Source organism: Grampus griseus, assembly GCF_964374135.1.
Source record: "Grampus griseus genome assembly, chromosome: 7".
NCBI classification, from domain to species: Eukaryota; Metazoa; Chordata; class Mammalia; order Artiodactyla; family Delphinidae; genus Grampus; species Grampus griseus.
This window is the reverse complement of record NC_139001.1, coordinates 34,194,930-34,219,952: the sequence shown is the minus strand read 5'-3', so window position 1 is coordinate 34,219,952 and position 25,023 is coordinate 34,194,930. Positions and strand designations below refer to the sequence as shown.

The following is a 25,023-nucleotide window of genomic DNA, read 5'->3' as shown; positions in this document are numbered from 1 at the left end:
TTCAGAAACTTGCCCAAGATCACAGGACTTGTTAGTGATGGTGCTAGGGTTTCAGCCAGCCCTTTATGGCTTCAAAACTGGTGGTTTCTCCACCTCCCTGGGACTAGTAAAGTCATTTTTTATCTACAGAGTTTGCTCTAGGTTCATATATATTTGCTAAGCCCACTGTCCCCTATCTTACCATTGACGTTTTATTTTGTGATCTCCCAATATCACTGGACTAAGAAAACATGGCCATCTGTTCTATAAGTGGCAAACCCACAAAAGCTTTCCCTTCTCTGTGTCTCTAAGGTTGTTCCCTTGAGGCACTGTGCACAATTTCAGCACATGCAGTAAAGCTATTGATATTGTTGGGTGGTTAGTTTATTAAATTCTCCCTATCAGGTTAAAACCTCACGGGTCACTGGGTCCTTACCTGGAGAAGGGCAAGGGAGAGCCTTCTTTTACTTCTATTTAAGCAGTTTTTCTACATAACCCCTGTTTAGCATGGGGACTTGTGTTTTCTTATCAGTTAGGTTTTTCAGTGTGAGGTTAGAAGCTTGGGGCTGAGTATAGATGGGGAAAGAAAAGACAGTAGGGGGAAGAAAATAGGGAAAGAAAAATGGTGTGACATAAAGAAACGCAGCCCGCAGGAACTAGGATTAAGGCTAGTTCTCCTTCAGCTTTGTAAATGATTTCTCTCTCATCCCCCAGGAGAACCAGTGAAGACATCCATTCAGGAATCAGAAGCATTTTTACCTCAGGTACAGAATTAAATGATCTGATTTGGTATTGTATTGTAAGCACAGTATCTGTGGAGAACACTGATGGCTTTAAAAATATCTGTCCATTAAGAATTCTTTGTAACAATAGGATGCTGAGGGTGTGCTATTCTGAGAACTCTTCTGTTCTAAAGGGGAACCTTGGATGTAGCAAAGAGAAAGATGTTGAAGTGGATTGCATTAGTGAACTTTGCAGGAAAATTCCAAAGTGGCATTTCTCTTCTCAGCTGAGTGATTGCTGAATATATAAGTAAGCAGTGACACTGAACCTTGACTTGTTCTGACTTTTTCTACGCTGATACCTCTTCTCCGTAATAGAAAGCCCTCCTTTTGTATTGGTTTGGAAAGATATCACTTGTACAATCTCAGGTTACTGTGGAAACATATGACCCATCTTTTCTCTGTGTTTTAAATTATCTTTATCCCACAAAGCTAAGACATGCGTAAAGAGACTGCAATTTTTATTAAAATTAAATAGAAACTGAAATAACGTGTTGATATTGAAGGGAAATGTCAGCTGTGATGACTTCAGCCTGTGTCTATTGAGTGAGTCACCTGCCAAAAGGAAATTTAAGGAAATCCAAAAGAAAAGATCATATGGGTGGAACCTTGAGGAAAAGAACAATGTTTAGGGTCTTTAACAATCCCTGCTTTCCTTTCCAGCACATACTGGAAGAGAGATACAAGATGCAGAGCGAGCCCCTGGGAATCTGCCTGATAATTGATTGCATTGGCAATGACACAGGTAGGTGTGAATGCTCCAGATGAACTGGTGCTCCCACAGTGAGATCACAGTGAGATCACGGCACACACAAGCTGTATCCATCGAGCGAGCCACACTAGCTGCTGTAACAAACCGATGCCAGCATGTGGTTTCACACATGAAGGGTAGTTTCTCACTCATGTTGCAGTCTGGTGCGGGTGGTACTGTAGCGCTTTGTTCCATGTGCTCGTGAGTAGCGTCATCATCTGAGGGCTTTGAGTTTTCCTCAGGATCCTCTCTATCTGGCTGGTGGAGGAAGGAAGCGAGTGGAAGATCTCACAAGAGACTTTAGGGACAGGCCTGAAAGTGATAGGCATCATTTCCACCCTCATTCCTTTGGTTAGAACTCATGTGCCCCATCCAACCACAGTAGACAAGTTGTGTGTCAGGAAGAAAATGAAAGGAGGTTGGGGGAACACATAGCGTTGTCTCTGGCACAAAGGCAAACTTTGTGAAAGTTGGTGAGCTTCAGTCTTGTCTTTCCAGGCTGGATGCTGTGGCGGGGAGGAGTCCTGGGATCCAAAGGGGGGTTTAAAATGGAACGTTTTCTGGCTTCAGTATTATCAGATACCCCATCATTTCATCTAGATAGACTCTGAAAGCGCTTCTGGGGAACATTAAAAATAGGCTAACTTTGTGTTCACTTAGAGGCAATGTGTTCCTCAGTTCTGTCACCCTGGACTTTGGTTATTGGCCTGAGTGTGTACTACCTGTGTGTCAACTTTGGATCTGAATCGATTCTTTTGCTCAGTTTTTGGATGTCTGATTCGAACTGAATTAGTCACTGATGATGCATCACAAAGAAGGAGAAGAGCCTAGATAAGTACAATAACGTTCAGTTTAATTATTTATCTCTTTCTTTTCAAAAAAATTAATTTATTTTAAATAAATAAATTTATTTATTTTTGGCTGCGTTGGATTTTCGTTGCTGCACGCGGGCTTTCTCTAATTGCAGCGAGCGGGGGCTACTCTTGGTTGCGGTGCGTGGGCTTCTCATGGCGGTGGCTTCTCTTGTTGAGGAGCACAGGCTCTAGGAGCACAGGCTTAAGTAGTTGTGGCTCGCGGGCTCTAGAGCGCAGGCTCAGTAGCTGTGGATCACGGGCCCAATTGCTCTGCGGCATGTGGAATCCATCTGGACCAGGGCTTGAACCCGTGCCCCCCGGCACTGGCAGGTGGATTCTCAACCGCTGTGCCACCAGGGAAATCCTTATCTCTTTCTTGAAAGGATTGCTCGTTCTATTTCCACGGTTGTCCAGCTTCTCAATATTCTCTTAGAATGAGTCAGAACTGTCTTCTAGGCTCACTTAGAATGTTACCGTGGGGGGCTTCCCTGGTGGCACAGTGGCTGAGAGTCCGCCTGCCAATGCAGGGGACACGGGTTCGTGCGCCGGTCCGCCAAGATCCCACATGCCGCGGAGCGGCTGGGCCCGTGAGCCATGGCTGCTGAGCCTGCGCGTCCGGAGCCTGTGCTCCGCAACGGAAGAGGCCGCAACAGTGAGAGGCCCGCGTAACGCAGAAAAAAAAAGAATGTTACCATGGTGAGTTTTATGGGAGGAGAATCCAACAGAAGATCAAATTAGCAAATATTAGGCTGAATTTCCCAGGATTTCAGGTATGATCTCACTTTCTCATGTCCTATATTTGGTTGGATGTGAGAAATGCCATCTCCTGAGCTATAGATGTGTCCTTTATTTATTTATTTAATTTTACTTTTCTTAAATTGAGGTGTAGTTGATGTACAAGATGTGTTCTTTCTGTTTTAGCCATTAGTATTCACATAAGAATGAGAAAATATTTTCTCAGTGAGTAACTTCCTGCTTTAAAAGAGATTGTGTAATTGTCCTCCTCTTTTGGTTGTAATCAGCTCTGCTTCATGCGTTAGCAGGAAGTTCCCCACTGGACTTGGTGCAGGATGTGTAGCTGTTGTATGAGGAGAATCACAAAGATAAAGCCATGACTTGTTGTGAATTTGTGGCTATAATCCACTGTCTGCTTCCCTTGCTGAGTTAGGGGCCTCTTTTAGGCAGGGACTGAGTGTATATTTGTATTTTTCTGTATTATAGGATTGAGATCAGAGTTGAGCCCTGGAATACGACTGTGTGGGTATGAATCATGGCTTTGCCATGGCCTAGCTCGTTACCTGTGGCAGTTTTTCTAGCCTCTCTGTAGCTCAGTTTTTCATCTGTAAAATGCGTTAATAACAGGACCCACCTCATAGGGAGGTTGGGAGGAATGAATGAGTCCTACCTGTAAAGAACTTTGGGCAGTGCCTGACACACACACTGTAAGCACGTACTAAATGCCAGTTAATGTTATTTGTCCATTTTGTTTGTTTAATTTTAGTTGCAAACCACTGAGCTAGAACTTGCCATGGCTTTGTGCTTGGTACATGGAGCCTGACCCAGACAAGTGAGGGACCAGAGAACTGGAGTCCTGAGGCCTGCTCTGGGCTCATGGGGGAGTGGGGCAGGTCCCCATTGCCTGGGGCTAACTGGAATAGAAGGGGTAACCCCAAGAGGGGGTAACTTCTGGGAACATACGCAGGTGGATAGCTGGGGAGACTACTACTAGTCATGGTATGAGCGGGCATGACAGAGAAAGAGAATCTGAACACAAACGCCAGGGGGAGGGAGGGCGGAGAGTGGCAAGGCCTGATGCGAGAGAAAAATGGAAAGGAGAGTAGAATCAGAATCTCTAGGAGCTGGAGCAGCGGCATCTTTGATGAGGTAAGAACAGGTATTGGCCTGAGGTGCATTTGTACATCTGCTTCCTTGACTCAAGCTCTCCCTGCTTCTGGGAACAATACAAATAACTGGGCTTGAGGCCACATCTAGATGATTGTCTAGATGATTCGTCTAGACAATTCGTCTAGACACCAGTTCGTCTAGATGATCCTGTGGGGTTTCCTTTGTCTCTTCCCTAGTTAACTTTCTCACTTGGTTAACGCTGAACATTTGGGAGGAGTGCAGGAGTCTGGCAATAAACATTATTACTAGAAATGAGGGCTCTCACTTCTTGTAATAAATCTCTTATACATATCACTGTATTATCTTATTGGTTCTTTTCTCTGGAGAACCCTGACTAATACAAGTTTTTGTGTGGACATATATTTTCAATTCTCCTGAGTGGGATTGCTGGTAAATACCACCCCCTTCACCACCTTTTTTTAAAACTGTCTCAAATTCTCTTTCTCTTCACAGCTTCTTGCCCAGGTTCACTTCACCAGCCCACTAATTGTTCTCTCTTCCTAAGGATCTAACTCTCTCAAACCCATTAAAAAAAAAAAAAAAAAGAAAGAAAGAAACTAACAGTAATATGGTAAGACTAACTTGAGGGTGGTAGTGATCAGGGTGTAAATTTTTTTTTTTGCTGTGTTGGGTCTTCGTTGCTGCGCGCGGGCTTTCTCTAGTTGTGGTGAGTGCGGGCTACTCTTCGTTGTGGCATGTGGGCTTCTCATTGTGGTGGCTTCTCTTGTTGTGGAGCACAGACTCTAGGGCACGCCGTCTTCAGTAGTTGTGGTGCTCGGGTTCAGTAGTTGTAGCTCTCGGGCTCTAGAGCGCAGGCTCAGTAGTTGTGGCACACGGGTTTAGTTGCTCCACAGCATGTGGGATCTTCCCGGACCAGGGATCAAACCCATGTCCCTTGCATTGACAGGCAGATTCTTAACCATTGTGCCACCAGGGAAGTCCCAGGGTGTAAAATTTATTAAAAATATACTATGTGTCAGGTGCTTTGCTAATTCCTTTACAGGGATTCTCACTTAATTTTCATAAATATTACTGCAAGATAGGTACTATTATCCCCATTTTCAAGGTGAGCAAGTAGAGCACAATAAACTCCCTTTCTAACTTCTCTAGTTAAGTAATAGAGCTGGGATTTGAAAGCTTGACTGCAAAGCCTCTGCTTTCAGCTACTTTGCTGTAAGTTCCATGCATGTGGGGAGCTTTTGCTATGTGTCTCCAGAACCTGGAACCATGCCTGGTACGTGGGAGCTCAGTAAATATTTGTTGGGTGAATGAATGAAGGAGTAAGCTCTACTGGTCTTGGTGTGTTTCTAAAACCATTCCTTTGTACCTGTAGAATTTGGAAGACTCTCTTATACCTATCTTTTCCTGTCCTCAAAAAAAAAAAAAAATCAGACTTTTATCCAGAATATGTAATTTCCCCAAACCTTTATAGATTTATACTTCCTTTATCCCATAAATGTTTATTGCACCCCTGCTATTGCAGAACACCATGCTTGGGACTTCCCTGGTTGCCCAGTGGTAAAGAATCCGCCTTCCAATGCAGGGGTTGTGGGTTTGATCCCTGGTTGGGGAACTAAGAAAAACAAATACTGTATGCTAACACATATATATGGAATCTAAAAAAAAAAAATACATGGTTCTGAAGAACCTAGGGGCAGGACAGGAATAAAGACGCAGACGTAGAGAATGGACTTGAGGACATGGAGAGGGGGGACTAAGCTGGGACTAAGTGAGAGAATAGCATTGACATATATACACTACCAAATGTAAAATAGATAGCTAGTGGGAAGCAGCCGCATAGCACAGGGAGATCAGCTTGGTGCTCTGAGACCACCTAGAGGGGTAGAATAGGGAGGGTAGGAGGGAGACACAAGAGGGAGGGGATATAGGGATATATGTATATGTTTAGCTGATTCACTTTGTTATACAGCAGAAACTAACACAAAAATGTAAAGCAATTATACTCCAATAAAGATGTTAAAAAAATCATTTAAATATAAAAAGCAGTGAATGGTATAGTTGATACACCAAATCATGTTACTGCAGTAAAAGATAAGTTTGGTAGAGTACTGAAGCAAAAAGAAATAAGTTCATATTAAAGTTTGGACACATTAATTATTCAAATTAAAAACAAAAACACCCCACCATGCTTGGCCCTTGTGAAGCAGGTATGGAGGCCATGAAGTAGAGTCTGGCCTCAGAGCCACATTGTGAACAAAGATAAGGTTATAAGGTTATTGTTTGGTGGCTCATTCTTGAGAAGAATCCTTGGAGAAGTCAGTAACCTCCTCTTGGAGCAGACATGGAGACTTAAGGTTTTGAGGCTAATTAGTTCAGTGACTTTGTGCTTGGTGTCCTCAGTGTTGCGTCACCTGTGTCAGAGACCTAGCAAAGCTAGACCTATGCGAGGCCCTGCTTTGAGGTGCCCTGACATAGCACTGGACTTTTGCTCTTGTTTGGAGCCGAGAAGCGAAAGCCTCACATCACAGACACTTGGACTCTGGACCTTGACCTAGGGCTCTGGCTGGTTTTTAGGCTGCTGAATGAAAGCTGGTGTTTGCAGATTTTAAGAGGACGTGTTTATCCCTCTCTTCTCCCTGCTCATTCTGAAAAGCTCGAAGATTTTTCTATACTTTTAACCAGGCTAAGGCTTAGATGCTTCTAGCAGATGCTGCATGTTTCCCTGGGAAATCTTGCAAAAGTAAACTTCCTCTTCTAACAGAGCAGCAGTAGTCATGAAAGCCCGGAGTTGATCGTAGAGAGCTTTGCACTGGTGTTGATGGGAGCTTGGCTGCTCGTTGGGATTACCCAGCCTCCTCTCCTCATTTTCCCTTAGTGGAATGGGCAACAACCCAAATCAGTAGCATCTTCCTGCGCTGATAGACGTAAACAAATCTCAGCAAGGGGGATCGGAGCAGCCACTGTGGCCTCTGCTCCTGAGCTTTGAAGACACGTGGTAAGTGACGCATGAGATGGTGGATGGAGGCTTTGTTCCCATGGAGCGGCTACTGCTGCCTGCCAGCTTGAGTGCCAAGGAAGTGGGGTCTCCCCTCTTAACTCCTGTGGGATTAGCAGACTATTAGCGATAGCTTCCCTGTGGGCAAAAGACCAGGAAGTCTGTGGTGGTCTGCTTTTTTTTCTGGGCATTCTTACCCTCTGAGATTAAGCAGCCATTCAGTTGGAAACCTAGCATCACTAATGAAATTTCCCTTTAAATCAGTGCTACATAGCAAACCCTTTTTTCACAGACAGCATAAAGCTAGGGTAGAAAGAATCACAGGTCCACGATCCCTTATTGGAGACCCTTGCATTTCAAAATGTTAAAGTTTTAAGAGTTTAGAAAGGTGACATGGCCCACATAACGTAATTTATAGAACATTCCAGTGGGGTCTAGGGCAGGACCCCATAATCAAATATGTGACTATTTCTACAGCAAAAGGAATGGATATTTACACTAAGTGGAATAAAGACTATAAATAGCTTCTCATCAGTTCAGGAAAGGTTTTGCCACAAAATGAGTCAGGGAAAAGAACCTACGTTTTTCAGAGCTTTTGGGGCCTTGGAATTGTGGATAGGAGTGGGGGGTATGTGGAAAAGCAGAGGACTTTTAGGCCACCTGAGGGACCACAGAAGCCTCTCTTGACATGTTTATTATTGATATTGTTTTCTCCTAAGAAAAGCTAGTCCAGAAGCAATTACTAGTGATCATTTGTGCTTAAAAAAAAAAAAAGACATTTCTAAAGTAGTTTATAATTTTGAGTGTCTATGGACTGCCCAGTAACACCCCTGATTGTTGGTGTCCCTGAACAAGTGGAAAGTCAGATTTATACAAGCCCCACTCCCCACAACCCCGCTTCCTCCCTCACTCTTTATTCTGTCTATATTCACCATCATCCTTCCACTTGGGGGCCTTTCCTTTGCCCTGTTGTTTCGGAGCCGCAGCTGAATTGCACCTTTCCCATAATCTTCTCTCCAGGTGTCTTAGACCACACTGATCTTCCCTACTCTGATTTCCTATTTTACCTAAAATCCTACTGTTCTGTGTGACATGTCAGTCATTGTTTTGTGCACATTTATACACTTTGCTTCTCTAGCAAGATTATGGGCTCCTTGAAGAACAGGAACTACATTGTCTACTTCATCTGTATCGCCTCATCACAGTGTTTCTGTAACACAGGAAGAGGAACTTTGTAAAACATGAGTTTTGGGGTCAAGTGAGTTTAAGAAATAATTTGTTGGGCTTCCCTGGTGGCGCAGTGGTTGAGAGTCCGCCTGCCGATGCAGGGGACACGGGTTCGTGCCCCCGGTCCGGGAGGATCCCACATGCCGCGGAGCGGCTGGGCCCGTGAGCCATGGCCGCTGAGCCTGCGCATCCGGAGCCTGTGCTCCACAGCGGGAGAGGCCACAACAGTGAGAGGCCTGCGTACCGCAAAAAAAAAAAAAAAAAAAAAAAAAAAGAATTCGTTCCTCTTTAGGAGATTTGCAGTGCATGTTGGCCTTAAAGTTTCCGATCAGTGTTCCTGTAACGAAACCTGGTTAAGTCTTGTCAACCTTGCATTTCTCATTCACATTTGACCTCAAAACTCCCCTTTCCACTAAGAATATCCTGCCCACTTGTGTTCCATTCATGCGCCTTATAGTAACTTGAGCTGGGCTGATTAAAGGTACTCAATAAGTGATCATAAATAGACTGATGAAGCGTCCCCTCTTTTTCATTTATTCTATACATTTATTTAATGAATCCTTTTTTTTAGATAGTGTCAAGATAAATGTGAGCTCATTTTCGGTCAAAACACATTCTAAATGAATGAGATCATAACATTTTATTTAGTTCTTTGGATTTCATCTCAGTAGTCCCCAAACGGGTGGGTAATGCTGATCCTAGACCTTCACTAACAGCCCTGTACTAATTTCAAGGCCAGAAGAAATCCCTCATCATTTCAGGAAGTTAATAAAGGAACAGCTGAATTTTAGAGAGAGAGGGCTGGGTCAGGAGTGGGGTTTCCAGGGTGGGTAGAAGGAGAAGTGGGACTAATGCAGTTGGTTGAAGCTTTATTTTCCAAACTCAACACCCATGTTTTTCTTCCCCTATTTGCAAGTAAGGACGAGGAAGTTACTGTTGATACATGGGACATAGAATCTGGCTGCTCTGAGTCCGTTTTAGTTTAGACTGTAGAGACCTCCCTCTGGTTTCTAAGGAGGTATATTCCATGCAGGAGACGCATCGCAGGCAGGCTCCATGATTTGTGGTGCAGTGGCTGCCTCTATATTCTTTAAAACTAATATATTTGAATAAGCACTCACAGTTTGCAAAGCATCTTGACAGAAATCTCAATGGGTCCTCTCCGCCACCTTCTGGAGGACACGGTATAGGCATTGGTATTGATCCATTTTATATATGAATAAACTACAGATGTACTTTGTTCAAAGTCACACTGTCACAACCCCCTTGATCCTATAAATCAGACTGGGCTATATCTGTGTTCTTGCTGGCCCGAGAAAGAACAACAGCTAGCATCAGTCCTCACCAACTGATAGAGGAAAGATGTGCTGTTATTGGGAAGTGCCAGCTGTGATGACTTCAGGCTGTGTCCATTGAGTGACTGTTGCCACAGGGATATTTAAGGGATGCTCCCTCTTGGTCTGAGGCCCATCCAGATTTGGTGCTCTGATTGGCCTTGGGGACCTGTATAGCTTTTGGGTTCCCCTCCAGCTTTTAGCCCTTTTCCTTCTGTTCTATTAGGTAAGGACTTTCTGCCCTAGACCTCAGATTCCCATCTCCTTCTTAGCTCTTCTACTAATATAAGTTAGTTTTTTTTCAGGACCAGTTCGTTTTTTTTCAGAACCAGGCAAGGTTCAGACCAGTAAGTGGGTGGAAGAGCCAGGACTGAAACTCAGATCTTGTGATTCCAAGACTGTTCCTCTTTCACCCGTATCACGCAGCTGCCTGCTGACTGCCTTGTGGCAGCCCAGCTGCTGCTCCAGCCAGAACCTGTGGGGAGGCCAGATAAAGAAAAGAGATTAAGGCACAGGACAGCATGTGTTCTGTCCAGACCTCTGCATATCAGGATGGAAAGGGAGACTGTGGCTTTCTTTCAAGGACTTTGATAAGGGACTAAATCTATCAGTGAAAAGAGGCTTTTGAGGGGAGCAAGCCAGTCTGAGATAACAAGTAAACAAAAGAGCTTTGCGTCTGGTGTTTCTCTGTTTGCTTCTGCCCCCTAGAGGAGAGAATGCTCCATGACTGGAGAGTGTGACTCCTGAAAGGGAGAGTTTGGACTAAAGCAGTGGGGATGGCATTGGGGTCCTAATCCAGGTTCTCTCACATGGTACAGCGCTTTGTTTCATCCTGAGCACAGAACTGGGTACTGAAGCCTTGCCTACACCCTCAGAAGCCATGCCTAGTGGGCGGTGCTGCTATGCCTTTTCTGCCACTCTGAGATCCTATGTGGACAAGTGAGGTATTTAATAGGTTTTCAGCAACTGAAAACCTATTTCAGTCATTTCCTGATAATACTTACTTATCACAGGGCTTTAAGGAGGTTGGCACCTTCTTTATATCTCTTCATTATGATGTGACATATATATATATATACAAATTCATTTTTTCACCCTTACCTATGGGCCAGGCAGAAGGAGAAAAGTAAGTAGCCTAACTACATTCTTAGGGAATGGTTATTATCATTCCCTTTTGTTGACTTACCTGGTGAAATATTTATCTGATAATGTGTACAAATCACTCCAAAATTTAGTAGCTTAAAACAACAGTATTAATTTATTTATATCTCTCACAGTTTCTGTGGGTCTGGAATTTAGGAATGGCTTAGCCAGGTTGTTCTGGCCCTGAGTCTCTTGGGAGATTGTGGTCAGATGTCATCTGAAGGCTTGATTGGCTTTGGAGGGGCTTCTCAGGTACTCAGTCACGTGGCTGGTTGGTGCGAGGCCTAAGTTCTTCTCCATGGAGGCCTCTCCACGTGGCATTGGGGACCTGTATTGAGTGTTCTCAAGACATGGCAACTGGCTTCCCCCAGAGTGAGTTGTTCCACAGTGACCTGGCTTTGGAAGTCACATTGTATCTCTTCTGCCACATCCCATTCATTAGAAACGAGTTACCAAGTTGGTCCACATCCAAGGGGAGGGGAATTACACTCTATCTTTTTAAGGGAGGAGTGTCAAAGAATCATGGACTTATTTAAAACCGCTATATCTGGCAGGATGTGGGTCTCCTGAGTGGAATGTTCTACAAGACTCTATGTGATTGTGTCCAGATACTGCTCATAGGCTAGGTGAATTAAATTAAGAGCACACAAGCCAGCTCTTATTTGTCCAGTGGCTGCTTAGATTCCAGATTTTTGTTAACCCAAGGCTGTGTTTCTTTTCCAACTTTTAATCTTTTTCCTGTTTCCTGCTGAGAAGCCAGAAGAGAAATTGTGATTGCTTACTTTTACTTTTATAGTTTACTAGTGGTTGGTAAAGTTGGCAAGACAAGACAGTGGAAACTATTGGTTGAAGCTGTGAGTCTCTGAATTCTTTGTCTGTCCATACTTCATATTGTTCCCATTTAGTGTCGAGAATTGAGAATTTGTAGTAAACTGTTATATGTACCTTTAGTTATTTATCTCCCCTTGACCCCTTTGTGTGATGCCTAAACTGGTATGAGATAGGACCCCTCTGTTCCTTGGTGGAAGTTATAGGTACTCTGATTACTACCATGTTGTTTGGTTTGGGGTGAATGCAGTCGTAGACTTCTGGAAGGTCATACCCCAGGGGAGGAACAGAAGTGGGTACATAGTCATGAGACAGGGAAGCAAATCCAGAGAAGTGGCTAATAGTTTGGATGACAGCCTGAATTAGGAGATTCTTGTTTAGCCTCTGGGCTTAGGACAGAATGGTTTTTCTGCTCTGAAAATGGACTAAGAACTGGAGGCATCCCTCAGACAAGGAGTAGAAACTTAATGGGTAGCTCAATAGGATGTGGACTTTTTGAATGAGGAAGAGAAAGATGTCTCTCTTTGCTATTAGAAAGATGAAACAATTCGGTACCTACTTCTCCAATGAAGGCAAACTGAGCAGATGGGAACAAAGTAGATGGGTAGGATTTCTAGGGTTCCAAGGCCATAGAAACTTCTAGAAGATGAACAAAAAGATTTTTAAAAAGAGAACAAGGAATATTTTTATTGAGCACCAGGAGCTTTATTTGTATTATCTCATTTAATCTTCATAGCATCCTCATGGGGTGGGTATCTTCACTTCCACTTAAAGCTAGGGAGACCCACTTCCTTAAAGCAATGCAGGCTGTAGGTGTGGTGAGGTCAGTGTTAGAAGGCAGGCTTGTCTGCTTTTTCCACTGCTTTACACTGCTTCTCGAGGCAAAGTCAACCCAGGATTCCTGGAAACTAGGAGAAGAATCTCTGGGGGCCCTGTAGGGCAGGGGTCCCCAACCCTCCAACCACTGACTGGTACCCGTCCGGGGCCACACAGCAGGAGGTGAGTGACGGGTGAGCAAGCGAAGCTTCATCTGTATTTACAGCCACTCCCCATCACTCACATTATTGCCTGAGCTCCGCCTCCTGTCAGATCAGTGGCCGCATTAGATTTTCATAGGAGCACGAACTCTGCTGTGAACTGCGCATGTGAGGGATCTAGGTTGCGCGCTCCTTATGAGAATCTAATGCCTGATGATCTGAGGCGGAGCTGAGGCAGTGATGCTAGCGCTGGGGAGCGGCTGCAAATACTGATTATCATTAGCAGAGAGGTTTGACTGCACAGTGACCATAATAAATCAATTGCTCGCAGACTCATATCAAAACCCTATCAGTGAGGGGCAAGTGACAGTTAAGCTGCATCTCGTGGCAGGCTTTAAGTCAGAATCCAACACTTACTTTAGTCCATGCGTGGCCCACCCATTATTTTATTTACCGTTTCCGTCCACACCTCTTTCCCGTACTGCGCACTTGTCTCAGTCACAGTTTTGGTAAGCCCTCAAGCTAACCCTAGCCAAAATAGGTAAAAAACAAACAGTGCTGGAGAGCTTCTTTGAAAAGAGGAAGGGCTTCCCTGGTGGCGCAGTGGTTGAGAATCTGCCTGCCAATGCAGGGGACACAGGTTCGAGCCCTGGTCCGGGAAGATCCCACATGCCGCGGAGAAGCTGGGCCCATGAGCCACAACTACTAAGCCTGCGCGTCTGGAGCCTGTGCTCTGCAACAAGAGGGACTGCGACAATGAGAGGCCCGCGCACCGCGATGAAGAGTGGCCCCCGCTTGCCGCACCTAGAGAAAGCCCTAGCACAGAAACGAAGACCCAACACAGCCAAAAATAAATAAATTAATTAATTTTTTTAAAAAAGAGGGAAAGACCCAATGATGAGACAGCAGAAGACTCGAAGACTGCCAACAAAAAGAAAGCTTCATTTTAAAGGAAATACCAAGAGTCCTACTTAAATTATGGGTTCATTGCAACAGGTGATTCACATTCTCCAAACCTGCTTTGTATAATTTGTGGCGACTGGCTATCCAACGGAGCCATGAAACCTTCAAAACTGCTTCGCTACATGGAGACCGAGCACCCTGCGTCAAAAGACAAGCCTTTGGGGACTTCCCTGGTGGTGCAGTGGTTAAGAACACACCTGCCAATGCAGGGGACACGGGTTCGAGCCCTGGCCTGGGAAGATCCCACATGCCACGGAGCAACTAAGCCCACAACTACTGAGCCTGCGCTCTAGAGCCTGCGAGCCACAACTACTGAGCCCGCGTGCCTAGAGCCCCTGCTCTGCAACAAGAGAAGCCCGCGCACCGAAATGAAGAATAGCCGCCTCTCGCTGCAACTAGAGAAAGCCCGTTCGCAGCAACGAAGACCCAACGCAGCCAAAAATAAATAAAGAAATAAATTTATATATAAAAAGAACCCCACAAGCCTTTGGAGTTTTTCAAAAGAAAAAAACGTGAACACGAAGAACAGAGACAATCATTGAAGGCTACCACTTCATCAAATGTGTCTGCATTGAGAGCATCATTCTTAGTGGCTAACTGCATTGCTAAAGCGAAGAAGTCCTTTACTATTGGTGAAGAGTTGATCCAGCCTACTGCTAAGGACATGTGTCATGAACTTTCAGGAGTGGCTGCAGTTCAAAAGATGGCACGTGTTCCTCTTTCGGCTAGCACCGTAACTAGACGAATTGATGAAATAGCAGAAGATATTGAGGCACAGTTGTTAGAGAGGATTAATGAGTCACCGTGGTACTCAATCCAGGTTGACGAGTCTACCAATGTTGACAACAAGGCAACAATGCTTGTTTTTGTGCAATATATTTTTCAGGAGGATGTGCATGAGGATATATTATGAGCACTTTTGTTGCCAACCAACACCACAGCTGCAGAACTATTCAAGTCTTTGAATGATTACATATCAGGAAAACTGAATTGGGCATTTTGTGTTGGTATATGCACAGATGGAGCGGCTGCCATGACTGGACGGCTTTCTGGTTTCACTACGGGTCAAAGAGGTCGCTTCTGAATGTGTGTCTACGCACTGTGTCATCCACATAGCAAAATGCCGGCTAGCCGAAAAATGGTACCTGAACTTAACAATGCTTTGCAGGACATGGTTAAAATTATCAACGACATTAAAGTGCATGCCCTTAACTCACATCGGTTCCTGCCCCTCTGTGAGGAGATGGACCCAGAGCACACACGTCTTCTCTTATACACAGAAGTGACATGGCTTCTAAAGGTAGATCACCGGCCAGAGTTTTTGAGTTATGAGAGCTGCTCCAGGGATTTCTTGTAGAAAAACAGTCACCACTGGCAGCACATTTCAGTGACACAGAATGGGTCGCAAAACTTGCTTACTTGTGTGACATATTCAACCTGCTCACCGAACTCAGTCTGTCACTTCAGGGGAGAACGACAACTGTGTTCAAGTTGGCAGATAAAGTGACTGCATTCAAAGCCAAACTGGAATTATGGGGGTGACGAGTGAACATTGGGATTTTTGACATGTTTCAAACATTAGCAGAGATTTTGAAAGAGACTGAACTGGGGCCTTCTTTCTCCCAGCTGATGCACGATCACCTATCTCAGCTTTCAAAAGAGTTTGAGCATTACTTCCCAACCACAAAAGACTCCCGAACTGGGAAGGAATGGATCTGCAACCCATTTGTGAATAAGCGGGGTGAATCGACTTTGTCTGCGCTAGAAGAGGATCAATTGCTTGAGATCGCAAATGATGGTGGCCTTAAAAGTATGTTTGAGACAACTTCAGACCTCCATACATTCTGGATTAAAGTCAAGGTGGAATATCCTGAGATTGCCACAAAAGCATGGAAAAGCCTGCTTTCATTTCCAACATCCTATCTTTGTGAAGCAGGGTTTTCTGCAGTGACAGCAACCAAAATGAGATCATGGAGTAGACTGGACATAAACAACACTCTTCCGGGCTTCCCTGGTGGCGCAGTGGTTGAGAGTCCGCCTGCCGATGCAGGGGACACGGGTTCGTGCCCTGATCTGGGAAGATCCCACATGCCGCAGGGCGGCTGGGCCTGTGAGCCATGGCCACTGAGCCTGCGCGTCCGGAGCCTGTGCTCCGCAACGGGAGAGGCCACAACAGTGAGAGGCCCGCGTACTGCAAAAAAACCAAAACAAAACAAAAAAACACACTTTGGGTGTCACTGTCTCCCGTCACCCCCAGATGGGACCATCTAGTTGCAGGAAAACAAGCTCAGGGCTCCCACTGATTCTGCATTATGGTGAGTTGTAGAATTATTTCATTATATATTACAATGTAATAATAACAGAAATAAAGTGCACAATAAATGTGAGGCGCTTGAATCGTCCCAAAACTTCACCCCACCCCACCCCACCCCCAGTCTGTGGAAAAAGTGTCTTCCACGAAACCGTTCCCTGGTGCCAAAAAGGTTGGGGACCGCTGCTGTAGGGCGTCTTGGCCAAGGGCCCTCCCTTGCTCAGTCAAAGGCTACGCTGGGAAGTAGGTCATGAGAGGAGCTGGGGAGTCTGGGAATGGTCCCAGCTTAAATCCAGGGGCCTCCGGATCAGCTCACAGCAGGTGGAGGTGAGGGAACTCATGACCTGGGTCACCCTTTCTGCGGCCATTGGATCTAGGTTTAGATCTCCATGCTGCAAATGCACCCATTCCTATGAACTTGTGAGTTATTGTAAGAAAGAGCCCTTTGAACAATCCCCAACTTTGTTTTGGCTAAAAGGAAAAAGTATTTCCTCTCTTGGTTCGTTTAGACTAGAGGTGGGCTCAGTCTCTGCCCGTGGCCAGACGCGGTGGTGGCCTCAGGCAGGGGAAGTGGTATAACAGGGGACAGACCATAACTGGGAACCTGGGACATGAAAGTCACACATTTCATGTTTTAGGCTGATTCTATCCCTCCTGCCCTGTTCTTAGGTCCTTTAAAGCCTCAAACTATGACACAAAAGCAGAAACAGACAAGTAATTAGACCATGTTTAGGATTGCTACCCAGTGTTTCTTGAGCTTTTCTTACTCCTGTGTTTCTTTTTGTTAATTTTTGGCCGTGCTGGGTCTTCTTTGCTGCACACATGATTTCTCTAGTTGCGGCGAGCAGGGGCCACTCTTTGTTGTGGCGCGCGGGCTTCTCATTGCGGTGGCTTCTCTTGTTGTGGAGCACGGGCTCTAGGCACATGGGCTTCAGTAGTTGTGGCTCGCAGGCCCTAGAGCGCGGGCTCAGTAGTTGTGGCGCACGGGCTTAGTTGCTCCGCGGCATGTGGGTCCTGTCCCGGACCAGGGCGCGAACCCGTGTCCTCTGCATTGGCAGGTGGATTCTTAACCACTGCGCCACCAGGGAAGTCCCTCCTGTGTTGTTTTTCACGTTTGTTCGTTTTTTCCAGACATTCTTGAGGAAACCTTCACTGCCCTGGGCTATGAAGTCAAGCGTTTCTTACATCTCACTGTGGAAAATATAATGCACATTCTTGGCCAGGTTGCGCACATGCCCCAACACAAAGACTACGACAGCTTCGTGTGTATCCTGGTGAGCCGAGGGGGCTCCCAGAGCGTGTTTGGCGTGGATCAGACTCACTCAGGGGTCCCTTTGGATCATATCAGAAGGATGTTCATGGCAGATGCATGCCCCTCTCTCTCAGGGAAGCCAAAGGTCTTTTTTATTCAGAACTATGTGACGTCAGAGGGCCAGCTAGAGGACAGCAGCTTCCTGGAGGTGGATAGGCCCTCAGTGAAAAGTGCAGAATCCAAGGCCAGGCAGCCCGGGGCCTGCGTGATTCACCGAGAAGCTGACTTCTTCTGGAGCCTGTGCAAAGCGGACGTGTCCCTGCTGGAGCGGTCCTCCCCTTCACCATCACTGTACCTGAAGTGCCTCTCCCAGAAGCTGGGGAAAGAAAGGTGAGCCACCCAAGCTGTGGCGGATCCCGGCCCCAGTTGTTTATTTTCTGCTACCAGGATGGAAGTGCCACTGTGCCATATTTGATGCCCTTTTCTTCAGGGGGAGGGATTTTTCATTCCTTGTTGGGGTTGCCTTAGGAGTATGATAATAGACTCTGCACAGTTTATGAATGCTTTGTACTTCAGAAGGTCATATAGTAGTCAGCTTGTGGTTTGGATATTTTCCTTCAAAATTAAGAAATGTTTTTTTTTTCTTATTACAAAAGCAATACATACTCCTTACTGAACATAGATCATGAGATATAGATGCTGAAAGCAGAACATAACAAGCAGTTATAATCCTACTTAGTAGAACTAATCTGTTAACCAAATCTTGGTGTGTTGCCTCCCAGATCTTTTTTGGATACCGATACAATCATATATAAAGATGTTTTTTAAGCCAAAATGAAATCATAATCTACTGTTACTTTATAACCTGCTTTTAGTTTGTGCAACAGTATATTTTTACATGTCAGGAATCACATTTTTATGGCATCATTTTATTTTATTTATTTGCTTAAAAATTTATTTAATTATTTATTTATTTTTGGCTGAGTTGGGTCTTCGTTGCCGCGTGCAGGCTTTTTCTCTAGTTGCAACGAGTGGGGGCTACTCATTGTGCAGGTTTCTCTTGTTGCGGAGTACCGGCTCTAGGCATGCGGGCTTCAGTAGTTGTGGCACGCGGGCTCAGTAGTTGTGGCTCGCGGGCTCTAGAGTGCAGGCGCAGTAGTTGTGGTGCACGGGCTTTGTTACTCCACGGCATGTGGGATCTTCCCGGACCGGGGCTCGAACTCATGTGCCCTGCATTGGCAGGCAGATTCTTAACCACTGAGCCACCAGGGAAGTCCCTATAGTATCATTTTAATGTCTACAGAGCAGTCCCTAATATGGCTATAGCATAATTTACTTGGCCAGTCTTTAGTTGTTGGGCAATGTTTTACTTTCACAAAAAAGAAAGTGTTCAACGTCTTTGTAGCTCAGTATTTGTGCTTATTCTTAATTGTTTTCTTGAAGGGAAAATTCCCAGAAGTGGAATTACTGTGTTGAACGACAAGCATTTTTAAAGCCTCTGGTGCATCTTGTCTGTCCTCTAGGACAGTTAGACCAGCTTTTTGTTTTTTGACCACGCCACGCAGCTTGCAGGACTTCAGTTCCCAGACCAAGGATTGAGCCCGGGCCCCTGGGAATGAGAGCGCCGAGTCCTAACCACTGGACCCCAGGGAATTCCCATAGATCAGCTTTTATGAGAGAGTCTGCATCCCTGAATTCTCACTGATACCGTGTGCTCGTTTATTTCCCTAAGTCTTGAGGTTGATAGGTGAAAAATGGTACCTAGCTATACAGGTCTGCAAGTCTTTGTAACTTAGACATTTTTGATGTTTATTGGCAAGGATACTTTTCTAAGGGAAACGTTGGTGACCTGGTGTCCATCTTGGATGAGGGAAGCCTTACTGTACCTCAAATGTAAGATTAGCAGTCCCTTTTCTGTTGCCCCCTAATCACAATTTAGAATTTCTCTGAGTCACCTGTGAAAGGCATCTGTTGTAGCTTGGGGGACCCCAGGAATAAATCTCAGGGCCTGGGACCCCTAGCCTCCTCAGGGATGGCAGAGCAAAAGGGGAGGGCTAGAGCAGGGGCAACTCAGCCTTCCAAGGTACATACGCCACGGGCCAACGGTATTATTGGCCTTTTACATCCATCCTGCATTTGCATGGATGATCCAGATGGGTTATCATCTGGCTGGTGTGTACCCAGACTAAAACTCAGTTGCCCCTGTGGGTGGGGACTGTGGTCATTGGGTCAGAGTGCTGCAAACCTGTTTGGATCACTTGCTAAGCAGCTTGTAGAATATTTAGAAAGGAACAACTTTAAAGCACTTTCATATCTGTTAGCTGCTTTCAACCTAATGCTAATCTGTCTCCTCATTGATATTTGCGTGGAATTAATTTTTGCCTTTCTCATTCCCTCCAGAAAACACTCACTCCTGGAACTCCACATTGAACTCAACAGCAAGGTGTATGATTGGAACAGCAGAGTGTCTGCTAAGGAGAGGTATTGTGTCTGCCTGCAGCACACTCTGAGAAAGAAACTCATCCTCTCTTGCAAATGAAAAGCCAAAGACCCTTCTTAGCTTTGCAGTCTCCATCGCTAGCCAGAAAGACAAACATTTATTTCTCACAGTTCTAGAGACTGGGAAGTCCAAGATCAAGGTGTTTATAGATCAGGTGTCTGGTGAGAACCCGCCTCCAGGTTGGCAGATGACCCTCTTGTTGTATCTTCACATGGCAAAGAGAACAGAGAGAAAGCAGGCTGTCTTGTGTCTCTTCTTATAAGGGCACTGATCTTATTCATAGGGGCTGCCCTGTCATGAACTAATCACCTCCCAAAGGCCCACCATCTAATACTATCATATTGGGGGACAGGATTTCAACCTATAAATCTGGGGGTGGACACAAACATTCAATTTAAAACAGTGGCTTTCTGATCTGAGGTTGCTTCTCTGTCTAGGACTCACATGGCATTCTACAGTAATCAGTATACCTTTCCTCCTTGGATTTGAAAGCATGACCTAAAAGAATATTATTGTTTAAAATATTATTTAAAGGGACTTCCCGGGTGGGCCAGTGGTTAAGACTCTGTGCTTCCACTGCAGGGGGAATGAGTTCAATCCCTGATTGGGGAACTAAGATCCCACATGCTGAGGGACAGCCAAAAAAAATCACTTGATGTTAAAAGAAAACTTATTTATATTTTTTTAAGTTGGTTTTAAGTGGTATGTATCTGTGTGGGTATGTTTATATGTGTTTTCACATGATCACTCAACAAAGGCTGAAAAGTATGAAAGGAACAGTTTTCAGACACTTCATATACCTATTTCTACTTTAAAGGTAATTTTCTATCCTTGTATTAATGAATGTGGGACTCCTGAGGGTGTCTTTGAATTTCACATTGCTGGGGTCACCAGCAGGAACAATGTATATGCCTGGACTCGTGAACCAGAACCGTGTGTTAAGTATTAGAGAGGGAAACTGTTTGTGAGGGATCTTAATGACCTGGCAGCTTTTGCATCCTTCTCTGTCCCATCCTGACCGGGTGACAGGCATTTTCCATATTCTGTTTCCTATCATGGATGGGAATTGCACCTTTTCTTTTACCTTGGGAATGGGATCACCACCCCTCTTGAAAAATGTCATTTATCTTCTTTGACTCACAAAAAACTGAAAACGTAAAACAGAAGCATAGTATTTATTTATATTACTTTTTAGTTTTATATATTTTTATATATTATTAAGATAACTTATATTTGCATTAAATATAAAAATAAGAGGGACCTTGAAGTCATTATGCTAAGTGAAATAAAAGACAAATGCCAAGCATTATATGCTCTCATTTATATGTGGAATCTACAAAACAAAAACATAAACAAAACAAGCCAAACTCATAGGAAAAGAGATCAGGCAGTGGTTACCGGAGGTGGGGGAAGGGAGTAATTGGAGGAAGGTGGTCAAAAGGCACAAACTTCCAAAAAAAAAGAAAAAAAAAAAGACTCTCTAAGCACGGGTAAGCACCTGCAGTGCATTGTCCAATGTGAGGCTGAAATATCAGATTCTTGATGTAGGCCCTGATTTCTCCCTCACCTAAGCTATGTTTTACAAAAACTGAACATGATGAATATGAGAGTTTTAGTTAGAGAGGGTTTAGGAGCAGCTACAGTCTGTAATCCCATGAGCTATAACCTGTGAAATTGATAGAGAATATGGTAGAGGTAAACCAGAGATGGAAGAAAGGCTTTAGAAATGGAATGAGAGAGAACAAAAGACAGTCAGCTATGTGATATACAATAATAAGACCTACAAGACGGGTGTGATGGATGGAATGCAAGCAGGTTTAGTGTATAAGTGTGATTGACAGTGAAGAATTAAAGTTTAGGATATGGCATATTGTGACATTAGGTTTTCAATAAGTAATATAATGACACCTGACAGCTATAATCTCTCGAAAATTCACATCAAATGATGTTCATTCCAATAATTAAAAATAAATTAAAAATTTACAAAAAGAAAAGGGGACAAACTTCCAGTTGTAAGATAAATAAGTACTAGGGGTATAATGTACAACATGATGACTAGAGGTAACACTGCCGTGTGACACATAGGGAATTTGTTAAGAGAGTAAGTCCTAAGGGTTCTCATTACAAGGAGAAAAAATTTTTTTCCTTTTTTCTTTTCTTTTTAGTGTATACATATGAGACAGTGAATGTTAGCTGACCCTATTGTGGTAATCATTTCACAATATATGTAATCATCACCTTGTGTACCTTAAACTCATACAGTGATGTATATCAATTATTTCTCAGTAAAATGGGGAAAAAAAAGGATTTGAAAAACGCAATCATATCAAAATGTTTTAGACGCAAGTAACAGAAGACCTAACTTAAAACAAAAAGTTTTTAAAAAATTTGTTTACTCTTATTAAGCAACAGGTTCAGAGGTAGGGGGGTAGTTGCTGGCTTGGTTAATTCATTTGCTCAACAATGTCCTCAAGGGTTTGATGCTTTCCACCTTTCTTCTCTGTAGTCTCAGGGTTTGGGCTTTTATTTTCAAATTTGTCATCTAAAGGTCACAAGAGGGCCACAGGTCCAAGTTTCATACCCAAACACACAAGAGGAAACATCTCTTCCTTGTGTGACTTCTTAAGATCAAAGGAAAAATCTCCCAGAAGCTCTCCTCCCCAAGAGTTCCCTTCCCTCGCTTCTCATTGGCTAGAATCACATGATATGTTCTTCCTTAAACCAACCATTGGCAGAGGGAATGGCATTACCATGGTTGGTTTATACCAGCCCAGACTCAGTCCCCTGGGACTGGGGTTCAGTGGCTTCAGCTCCCTTGGGCACATGGTCTCCAAAAGCTGGGGTTCTTTTAGGGAAAAATGGGGCATGGAGCTTCCCTGGGGAGTAGTTAACCATAATGTATGCCAAAAAGAATGAGAACCTCCATTTTATGATTGAAGAAACTGAGGCACACAGCTTTTAAGTGAGCTGTTCCCAAATCTCAGAGAAAATCATTGGTAGTGCCAGGTCTAGAATGTTAACAACCAGCCTTACGATCTGGTGTCCTCCAGAAATTAGAACAAACTTTGGAAGATGTGTAGCATGCATTCCAGGGAAGGCATCATACTCCTCTCTCAGCTGTTTGTGAGAGTCATTACCCTACCTTTCCAGCCCCACCCTTTTCCCCCCCGCAGAGAGGCAGCATGGCGACATAGCTTTCCGTATCCCATCTGATGGACACGGTGAAAATACAGAGCCTGTTAAATCACCATCTTTTCTTTCCTCCTCTTTTAAAAAGCGATTATTTATTGGGACTTCCCTGGCGGTCCAGTAGTTAAGACTCCGCGCTTCCACCACAGGGGGTTCAGGTTCAATCTCTGGTCCCTGGTCAGAGAACTAAGATCCCACATGCGCCCACCCCAAAAAAAACCCAAAACAAAACAAACACACAAAACCAAAAAATATATATTTATTAAATTATATTGTGCTGTTTACTTTTGTCACTTTTCTGTCTTTAGATTACATTATTTTTATTAATACCATTCATCAGTCAACCCGCAGGTGCCAAGGAAAAAGAGTGCTAAGGGTTTGCTTGTATGTTTTGCTCACTGGCAAGGGGTATGGGGTGGAGTAAAGAGGGACTTTGATTCCAGGAGCAGGCCAACAAGATGGGAGGAATAAAGCCTTGCCTTCCCTTGCCTACATCACAGAATTGTTCTGAGGATGAAATGAGAGAGGCTTTATGGTCATACCCAATGAGAGTTTTTATGACTGCATTGGTGATGCCATGCGAACATAGGTGTTATCATTATAGCACACTGTGGAGGAGTTATTTTGAAAAGGTTGAATCAAACCTTGAAAATTGGTAGGATTTTGGCAGGTTGAGGTGGAGAAGAGAATGCATTGCAGGAGAAGAAACAAAGCAAACGAAGGGTCAGATAAGGGAAATGTAAGGCATGTTTTAAAAACCATGAGTGTAACTTTTATCTGGAGCAGAGAGAATGTGAGCAATGGTGAGTGATAAGCCAGGAGGTGCCTGTGGTTTGGCATGTGAAGAGCTGTAAAGACCCCCATCTCTGTCTTTTAGTCAGCTCTCATGTAAGTTATTTTGTGAGTTATTTTTCTCACTTTCATAGTGGAGTCTACAACTACTTCTTTGACATTTTTGTGTATATGAGCAATTTGATTACTAAATGCCTTGTTCTTTTTCATTGAGTATAGTTTTTAAATGAAATATTTAAGGCATGCTAAAGGAGAATTATATTAGGCAACAATATAATGAATACAGACCCACAACCCAGCTTAAATGAAATGTTCTAAAATCTATAGGAAGACTCTGAAGATACTGCTTTAAGTAATAGCCCTAAATATAAAAGAGATAAATGTATTAAAATATTTAAAACTTTATAATAGCCCCCAACTGAAAATTCGTCAAGTGTTTAGTAACAGGAGTATGGTTATGATAAAACGTCCACTGGTTGGAATTTTATGTAACCGCTAAACTTATATATACAAATAATAAAGGCTTACATAAGCTGTTCTTAGCTCATTACATGAATTATCTCATTTAATCCTCAAAACAGCTCTTTGAGGTAGGTATTATTGTCCTCATTATTATTTCTTCCCATTTTATAGATGAGGAAAGTGAGCAAAGGGATGCTAAGTAGCTTGTCCTTGGTCACCCCAGCCTAGGATAGAAACTCAAGCCATAAACAGAGCCTTTATTTTTATAGCTAAGTATGTTTAAAGCAAAACAGGACTTCCCCGGAGGTCCATTGGTTAAGTCTGTGCGCTTACAATGCAGGGGACATGGGTTCGATCCCTGGTTGGGGAAGATCCCACATGCCGTGTGGTGTGGCCAAAAACAAACAAAAAAACCCAAAAAATATGTCTCACAGGAAAACAAAAGGCCGGAAAGAAATATTCCAAAATATGGATGACAGAACTATGGCTGGTATCTTTTCTTTCTGTGTTCCAAATCCTCTTTTCTATCTCTGTATATTTAAGCATACTGGTTTCTAAAGTAACGTCTAGGTAATTCCTCCAACTTTTTTTTAAAAACATTTATTTATTTATTTATTTATTTGGCTGTGCCAGGTCTTAGTTGCGGCATGAGGGATTTTTAGCTGTGGCATGCATGCAAGATCTAGTTCCCTGACCAGGGATCAAATCCAGGTCCCCTGCATTGGGAGCGTGGAATCTTAACCACGGGACCACCAGGGAAGTCCCTCTATCAGCTTTTGACTAGCTGTTTCTTTGGTGCTGAAGAGATTACTCTTTCC

At 43.9% G+C, this 25,023-nt stretch overlaps 1 protein-coding gene across 2 annotated transcripts in view; it reads left to right on the top strand.

Moving 5' to 3' along the window:
• Positions 1-25,023, top strand: part of CFLAR (CASP8 and FADD like apoptosis regulator) — a 55,538-nt gene that overhangs the window by 26,334 nt on the left and 4,181 nt on the right. Inside the window, exons 7-10 of one of the 2 annotated variants that reach the window (XM_082657903.1) lie at positions 694-743; positions 1,425-1,506; positions 17,142-17,652; positions 19,663-19,743. In XM_082657903.1, the coding sequence (XP_082514029.1) occupies positions 694-743; positions 1,425-1,506; positions 17,142-17,652; positions 19,663-19,743 (724 nt within the window). Of the gene's footprint in view, positions 1-693; positions 744-1,424; positions 1,507-17,141; positions 17,653-19,662; positions 21,069-25,023 lie in introns of those variants that run through there. The other variant, XM_082657902.1, reaches the window with a different exon arrangement.